Source organism: Cryptomeria japonica, chromosome 8 (genome assembly GCF_030272615.1).
Source record: "Cryptomeria japonica chromosome 8, Sugi_1.0, whole genome shotgun sequence".
In the NCBI taxonomy this organism is placed as follows: Eukaryota; Viridiplantae; Streptophyta; class Pinopsida; order Cupressales; family Cupressaceae; genus Cryptomeria; species Cryptomeria japonica.
Genome location: NC_081412.1, coordinates 564,657,644 through 564,667,183, shown reverse-complemented (window position 1 = coordinate 564,667,183; position 9,540 = coordinate 564,657,644). Strand labels below are relative to the sequence as shown.

The following is a 9,540-nucleotide window of genomic DNA, read 5'->3' as shown; positions in this document are numbered from 1 at the left end:
TGTTTTTTTATCAATGTTTGGAATAATATTCTGTCTCTTTATCAGAATATACTGTACTGAGTCAGAATTCTTATCCATGATCTATTGTAGGAATGTAGAAAGTCAAGATTAATACTATATGTTCCAAAACGTTGATAACTCTCCGCATCTTGAATGAAAATATTTACACAGTAAAATCTAAAATCTTTCAAAGAAAAGCTTGAATGTGACCAGGGTTGCCGTAACATACATCGCTTCTCAAGCTGGGTTTAGGCTTCCTTGGTAACAGTTCATTTTCATTCAATCCAGGCTGTATAAAGCAATAAGTTTCAGATCTTGCGCTTCTTGTAGATGTTCTGGTCGCATCTTCATATAAACACTAGTTATAATGGCAAAAGTATCAGATCTTGTGATTCTTCTTGTGGCTGGAATGGCCATATCTCTTTATATTCAAGGTAAGCTGTCATAGTAACATAATGCGTGTTGTATGTAGTTGAATACTATAAACATTTCCAAGGCTAACAATAATAGTATCTGTATATAATTTGTCGCAGAGGCGAGAGCAGTTAAGTTTGATATAAAGAACCAGTGCGGGTACACGGTGTGGGCGGGAGGATTACCGGGAGGAGGGCAGCAGCTGACCCAGGGTCAGACATGGACGGTTAATTTGGCGGCGGGGACACAGTCGGCAAGATTCTGGGGTCGAACCGGCTGCTCTTTCGATGCGAGCGGCAAAGGAACCTGTCAAACCGGTGACTGCGGCGGCCAACTGAGCTGCACAGTCTCTGGAGCTGTTCCTGCCACGCTGGCCGAGTACACCCAGAGCGACCAGGACTACTACGACGTCTCCCTGGTGGACGGCTTCAACATTCCTCTTTCCATCAACCCTACCAATACACAGTGCACCGCCCCTGCATGCAAAGCCGACGTGAACGCTGTGTGCCCTGCTGAATTGAAGGTGACTGGCGGATGCAAGAGTGCCTGCGTTGCCTTTCAAACCGACCAGTATTGCTGCACTGGCAGCTATGCTAACAGCTGCCCTGCGACAAACTACTCAATGATATTCAAGCAGCAGTGCCCTCAGGCCTACAGTTATGCCAAGGACGATACGGCCACATTCGCTTGCCCCTCTGGTACAGACTACAGTATTGTATTCTGTCCCTAGATATATATAGGATTATGTTTGTGTGTGGATTAGTATATTAATAAGTGTTGTCATCTTCGTATTGACACTGTGGTGTAGCCGCGTAGGCCGTTGCCAGTTGCAACTCTCACCACTTATTATCAATAAAACATCACCAGTGATGAGAGAAGCGTAATTCACACGCAATACACTGTTCTGAGAGAATATTAATAATAAATATATACGTCGATATTTTATTTTCTTTATATTTAAAAATTACGTGTCATATATTTTTTGAAAGTCTTATTTCATAACTAAGATAGTAGATGCTTCTCCTCGTATTATCATTATGATAGGTTAGGCCTGTTACTATAAATATCTGATTATTTATAATTTTTTAAATATATAAATTAATAAAAATATTGGTAGAACTATTTTGTTGAAAGAAAGTAAAGTTATTTTCTTTAAAAAGAATATACATTTTTAATTGGACATATTTTTTATATTTTTTGTCACATAAAATTCAATAATGATAATTGTGTTTTCTATTGGATAAAGTTCTTAGAAATTTCTTACACAAGATGTCATATAATTTTATTAAAAACTATTCATTTATTTCTCAACCCTTCACTTGTATAGAAGATGGAACAATCACTTAGCCTTATACAAGATAATTTATTGTAGATGATCAAATAGTTATTGCAAAAGATGGTGTACATACACTCCAATATTTTCGCAATCAGTTTGTACCTTATACTAGATGCTTACATAGGAGTTTGATAATTATTAATTATTCAAAAAGGAAGGTTGCTAGTCTAACACATCTATGTGCAAGGAGCATCATTTGTATTTATTTTGAAGTAAAAACGAGAGTAAAAATATTTACGCATTTTGTGGGTACAAAAGAAACAGTTGTTTATATGAATTTTATGGTTGCATAATGAAATTTAATGTATGTCCATTTTGTTGGTATAAAATAGATTACTAATGTTGGAATACTACCGATGCCAAATAGAACAACTATATTAATGCATTTCTGAGTGTATAGTGAAATAGTTGTGTCTATGAATCTTGTTTGCACAAGAAAAGGATCATTGTATGAATTTTGAGTGTATAACAAGATTTCCTTGCATTTGTTTGTCCAAGTTTATGAAAGAGATTGAATTGGGGTACTAAGGTGTTCTTGTGGTTTTCTAAAATAGTGTGTTTTATAATATGTACATATACTAAGTGTTTATGTTTTTCTTATTTGAAATGTTTTTTTTTTATTGTTTATTAAAGTGTTTATTTTGAGATGCAAAAGATTTGGGAATCCTTTGATGGATGTCACAAGAAAATTATGTTTTTTATGAAAACTTGAAAGTAAAATTATAAATTATGATTGATACTTAGTTTTTTGCTTTGTTAGTCTATGCATCTTAGGTAGGTCAAGAAGATAATGCCCTCATTTATGTGTATTTTTACTAGTTGAAACTCTTCTCATTCTTTTTAAGAACCAAAACAGTCAACTTGGTATTCTTTCATGTGTTGGGAAGTTGAGGAGTGTTGTAAGCTTAAACAAAATGTAACCATTACTTTTCAAGTTCACATGATTTAATTATGTTTGATGAATGTTTTAATAAGTGACATCTATTAGAGATGGTTTTTACCTAAGGTTGGTTGTATCCAACAATACTTATTTGTGTCTTGAGACTAATTCAAATAAAGATCCTCGAATGCTTTAGGAATTCCTTATCCTCCTTTTATGTATATAGATCTAATTATGAATCTTAAAAAAATGTAGTGAGAAAAGTTTATTATGGTGAATATTTTCCAATCCATGCATGTTTATTGTAAGTACGATTGTTGGTCATTTTCTCATCTCCTAGTCTTATATGGTAGATGTTTAGGATCTAGATGGTTGGGTGGTGCTAATATTTTTTGGGATGTATGTTGGGATCATGGTGGTGCATTTTGAATATTAGGTTAGGATCTCATTTTATCTCATTTGGTTATGTCTTTATCATCTTGTAATCTTCATCTTTTTATAATGTTTCTACTTGGTCATCACTATATATTGAAAATTGTGTATCCATGTATTTTTTAGGATGTAGACATGATTTTTTAAATTTATTTATAAAATTATATTTGACTCGAAATATATATTGAAAAGAGAAATTGCATGAAAATATTGTTTGAAATTTTACTCAAAAATAAAAATTAGTGAAATTATAAGCTTTTATATTAAAAAATAAGATCATTAGAAATATATTGGTGAATAATTTTTATATCCATATTTTTATGATAAATAATATGAGAAAAAATGTTCTTTCACATCTTTTTTCATATAGCATAGTTGTGTTGATTTAAAATTTTAGGTTTAACCACTTTTGATATTATCCATTTTCTATTATGGCTTTTTTGAACTTATTGGACATTCTTTTACATCCTCTTTATATTTCATATTAGAGTTCCCAAAAATGTTGATATTTGAGCAATTTATTGTCATTTCAGTGTAAACTATAAAATATGATTACAAGGTCACAGAATGATGGTACAAAGTATTCCATGTTTCTTTTTCAAAAAATATTTAACACATTCTATTATTTTATATAAGATGGTATCATTTACATGTATCTTATGTAATGGTTTTGAATTTTTTTGGTTATAAATAATTTGTTGTATTTTCCATTAATATGTTGACAATATAGGTTGTTGTACAAATAGATCCTCTTGTATTTTAAGTTTTCCTATCACATCAAATATATTTTAATGTTGTTGAAAATACTAATTTTTGTTTGTATGTTGGTTAGTTTCCTACAAAACTTTGCTAATTGATGCACAAGTGTGATTATGGTTAATGTGTATGTTGGTCTATAAGTAAAACAACAAAATGTTGGTTTGAATGAGGTTATTTCCTATCTAGTTAATGGGGAACCTATTCACATGTTAACTTAGGAGCATGTTAGTTATCCTTATATCCTAGGTGTCATGCTCAAAGTTTTCTTATAATGGGACCATGTCTCATTATTTATTGTTAGTCACATAGGTTATTTAATATTTTCTTTAGGAATTTTTTATTTTGTATTAAGCATTTAATGTTTGTATCAAGGGTAGTTGTTACGTACATATACATATATATGTGTATGTGTGTGTATATATATGTATTTATACACACATCTATATTTATATATATAATTATATATATACACATATACATGTATGTATGTATGTATACACATACACATACACATACACATACACATACACATACACATACACATACACATACACATACACATACACATACACATACACATACACATACACATTCGCATTCACATGCACATGCACATGCACATACACATACACATACACATATACATATATACATACATATAAACATACACATAACATACACACACATGATCTTCTATAATGTTATAGTCATGATATCAATTTATTTTTATATTAATCTAATATATGACGTGATTTATTTGAATATTTTGGTCAACCTCTATGTGTCTAGTATTTGTATCATTCATGATACATTAAAATTATCTTATCAAAGGATGTAATACTAAGAAAACATTAAACATTCAAATGGATTTAATAAGATTATCAGGTAGTTCTTGTTTTTAAATTTTTTTTTGTATCATCCTTGGAAATCATCAATAATGTATTAAAATATCTTTGAAGATGTTTCATTCATACAAAATCTATTAAACATTTTCAAAATGACACATCTATTAAACATTGGACTGTAGACTGCTAAAGAATGGAGTTGGGGGGTTTCTCTAGTTGTGTTTGGGATTGGTCCTCTGGTTATGTTTGGAATGGTTCCTCTAGTAGGTCTCTCTGTGTAGTGCCCAAATTTTTGGGCAAAACAAAAACAACAATTTTTTTTTAAACGCTTAATTACTTATTATTTACGTAATGTTTAGATGTGGTTGTTCACTTAGAGTGTCAACTTAATTAGACCTTTAGTGCGAGTGATAAAATGAAATTATTTAACTCCCAACTAAAGGGGTAACATGAACTTTTATTAGTTAAGGGGGGGGGGGGGGGGGGGGCGCGGGGTGTGTAATTTAACCTTCCTCATGCCTCCTTACATTAATAACTTTGATGGGGTATAGTTCTTTAAATAATATTAAAGACACTAACCCCTAGAGGTGACATTAAAACTTCACCCAAACCTATCAACAATTTATTAATTAAATTATTTAAATTTTAACCAAGTGTTGGAAACCATTCAATTCATCTTAAATATAATTACTAATAAATTATATTTTAATTTCTTATAATTATCACTAACCCCATTTTTGTTTAAAGTTGATTAAAATATTCCAATAATGTCAATACAACTTCAATATTAATTATATCATTCAATTGAAATCTTCAATTTTAACTATATTAGTATTAATATAAATTCCTTATATTAATATTGATTGAAAATAATAAGTATTTTTCTACCAACCTTAATATTCCATCACCACAAATTAATCATTTAAATACCTTTATTTAGGTGTGTATGAAATATATACATACCCAATTGTTTTATGATTACATATAAAAGTATATATATATAAAATTAATATATACATAAATACATACATACAAACATATATATATGTGTGTGTGTGTGTGTGTGTGTGTATACATACATACATACATACATACATACATACATACATATACATATATATATATATATATATATATATATATATATATATATATATATATATATGTATGTATATATGTATATACATATACATATACAGATACATATACATATACATATATACATTTATACATACACACACACACACACACACACCCCATTCAAAACAACTAAATCTATTATATATATGTATATGTACTTATATACATATTTATCCTTCCTTTTATATGTATACAAATAGACATACATATATATAATTAATTTTTTAAAGTTTACTTTATTAAAAGAAAAACCTAGTTTTTTAAAAATCTTTTTCTATTCCCCTTTTAAGAATATGCCCTAACTTAATAACATCCCCCTTTTTTCATTTTTTTTTTGTGATGTTGGTCAAAGGTCATAGGGCAGCGGATTCTCGTGCCTACCCAGTGACCGAAACCATGATGGTCATGCGTTTGCTGTAGGGTTTGTTTGAATGGTGAGGGCAGAATTTAGAACAAGTGAGGTGGTCCGTCATGGCGGCCATTGCCCACAGTGCGGGCAGGGTTATCCCCCCCCGTGGTATGATTGTGAGGATGCCCCCCACGGCTGTAGCACTTTTGCCTGTGACTATGGGGTGACCTCCCCACAGTCGCAAGGAGGAATAACCCTCCTAATGACTATGGGTGGCCCCAACCCCCACAACCCACGGCTCTGCCCACACATGATGCTATATATGTTTTTTGAATTAATTTTTTTTTTCTAGATATGGTCAATACGATATATATATTTGTGTGTGTGTGTGTGTGTGTGTGTGTGTGTATTTATATATATACACACAATGTTTTCTCGGATCCATTTTTTTTAACAACGACATTTGTTATGTTTAAATACAATATATATATATATATATATATATATATATATATATATATATATATATATATATATATATATATATATATATATATATATATATATATATATATATATATATATATATATATGCACATATATTTAATATAGAGATTTTTTTAATTTTGAAATATAATCAACAGGGTATTTATAAGTACAACATGCAGGGATAAAATGATGATTTATACATATATATATTTGCACAAGTATATGTTTTATAAAAATTGATGTTATTTTTTGTTTATTAAATATAGATTCACTAGGTTTGTTTAAAGATACTAACTCTATTTTATTTACACTTTACTAACTAAATGTTTTTAGAAAGCAAAGTAGAAATGTAGTATCTTTTTTTTTAATGTTGTAAATAGATTTATCTAATGGTAGCATAAATTTGAAACTAATATTTCATTTCAACTAATCTACCTTATTGCAAGCTATTTAAATGTAATGGGATTTAAAAGAAAACTCTTTCTTTTACTTTGCTAAAATAACTATTTAATAACTTAAAATGCAAATTAATACTTTATTTAAAATCAGATTTAAAGAAGGATAAATTTCATGCTATCACTCACTTAGACTACAATGAAATATGTAGGTTTAGGAGCATTTCTTCTTCTTTTTTCTATTTATAGATTGATACTTGAAATACTCCTCATGATTAAATTTACACATGGAGTTGTAATAGGGAATAAATAATACAAATTCTAGATTAGGAACTACATAGATTTACTATTTCTCATACTAACTATAATCTAAAAATAGCCACTCGAATCCACATAAAAAATAAATCTTTTTCAAGCTAAATTACATTTCTTTCAAATAAAGGTTATAGTAGAATTAAAATACACTTTTATTTTGTCTCTTTTCCTTACTACTAAATGAATAAACTTAATAGAGCAATTATACTCTTTTACACATAGTTTTTTTGAACTCAATAGTAAGAAAATGAAATACATAGGTCTCTTTCCTCTTTACAATCTTTTTTTTTTTTCAAATTTCACTAATATCATAAACGAAGCCTAATTTGAAACAACATGTAGATACAACTTGCACACACTCTTTATGACACATAGATAACTTTGTTTTTTCTTCATCTTCAACTACCAATTTGCTGACCTACAAGTAAATGAAAATTTTGGTTGTGACCGTGGAGGCTCACCTCCCAACCTAGACATATAAGAGGCCACCCTGAGCTTGGGAGAACTAGATACCAAGCAGGTTACACACATACTCAAAATTCAAACACAAATTACTAGGAGAAGCATACAACATAAAACTCCCAACCCAAGCTTGCACATAGTGAACAAGTGACAATTAAATTAGGGGTGAAGGTGGACCAAGTATCAAAGGGGAGAACTACAATAATAACAATAGATACCAAATGCCTTCACTAGGCTAACATATCCTTAAAAATTGGTCTCTCACATGACCACAAAATTCCCTTATGACCCCCTAAGGCTTTCAAGCCAAATACACCCCTTATGATCCCTAAATACACAAAATATATGCAACAAGAATTCAAAATCCTTGTTTCTCCCTCTCTTCCCAAAAGATAGACTGTATAATCTAAGACTGTCACAAACCCTTCACTCTAAGACTACTCTACCCTCCCAAGAGTGAGTTTGGTCTTGAATCCCATTCACAATAATCAAAGAAGAGAGAAATAAAAACAACTTAACAAATCAACCAAGTTCATAAAATCAAAGTTCAAAAGAATACACTCATTAACATATATTTTCAACCAAATTTTACACAAAGACAAACATGAAAGTGCAACTAAGATTCTAAGGGTCACAATGCAGCAACCTTTAACTCCTGCTATGGATTGTGTTTTGAAGAAGAGCTTCCAATTTTGCCAAACCAAGCCCAAAACCATGCAGCAACAATTCTCCTTAATTAGACAAGTTTCCTTCTCAAAGCATAATTCCTAGGGTGATGAAAATTATAAGTCTGATTTTTTCTCCTAAGTAGACTCTCTCCTCACACTTTCCAACTTCCTTGGAAGAGGATGTGAGAGCTCATATTTTGGTCTTCCCAACCTTCTGACAAGATTTCTAAAAGAGGAATCTGAAAAGGTAAGTGTAAGATGGGGAAGTGCATCCAACACAAGAATGGAAGGTTGTCTTACCAAGACTCAATCTTCTAGAAGCTGATTTTCGTCCATCAAGAAAATGTCACTTTTGAGGTGACCTGGAAATCACATGTGAGTGGTTCTATGCCCAAAAAGGTCACTTACCCATAGTTATATCAAGTGGGCCTTCAAAAATGACTTAACCTTAACTATAGGAGTTAGTTTGACCCCCCATAAACCCACCTATAGTTTACCTACGGGTCAAACTTGATTTGACCATTCCAAGGGCTTCCTAACCAAGTTGTCTTTTAGGATTTGAAAATGCATTGGTTTTCACATTTTCCCTCTCAAAGACACATCACGTGACAACTCACAACACATTACAAGTGTCAAGTGACACCATAAAATACAACACATCAACATACACTTGGACATGTCTTTTCAAGGTGAATTTAAATTTAAATTAAATAAATTGAACACACACACATGCATTCACTTATGTAAAATAAATACTTTATAAATGAGGTATTGTCTCTCCAAATAGATAAACCTTGGCTTCACAATCACATGCAGGTTTGGCTCTAGTTCTCTTGTATATTTCCATGGTCACATGGATTGATATCCTGAACAACTCAATTCACACAGCAGTATGTCCAAAACATTATGCATATGTATACACATAAGGCATTACAAGTCAAACATATAGCATCAAAATATGCACTGCAAGGTAAAATTATTCCATAACATGGTTCAAGTACTTTTCCCAATAATTATCATGCGACCATATACTCATTTACAACACCAATGAAATCA

The 9,540-nt window shown here is 30.9% G+C and overlaps 1 protein-coding gene across 1 annotated transcript; it reads left to right on the top strand.

The window, feature by feature from the left end:
• Window positions 1-367: 367 nt before the first annotated feature.
• Window positions 368-1,309, top strand: LOC131070842 (pathogenesis-related thaumatin-like protein 3.8). The gene is made up of 2 exons (XM_058006510.2): window positions 368-434; window positions 528-1,309. The coding sequence occupies exons 1-2, from the start codon at window positions 368-370 to the stop codon at window positions 1,142-1,144; spliced, it is 684 nt and encodes a 227-aa protein (XP_057862493.2). The 3' UTR covers window positions 1,145-1,309.
• Window positions 1,310-9,540: the final 8,231 nt, after the last annotated feature.

Bases quoted from the DNA above. Each gene is read 5' to 3' on its own strand.
- LOC131070842 (XM_058006510.2), top strand. From the start codon at position 368: ATGGCAAAAGTATCAGATCTTGTGATTCTTCTTGTGGCTGGAATGGCC. The intron at 435-527 runs GTAAGCTGTCAT...GTATATAATTTG, and splicing joins CATATCTCTTTATATTCAAG to TCGCAGAGGCGAGAGCAGTT.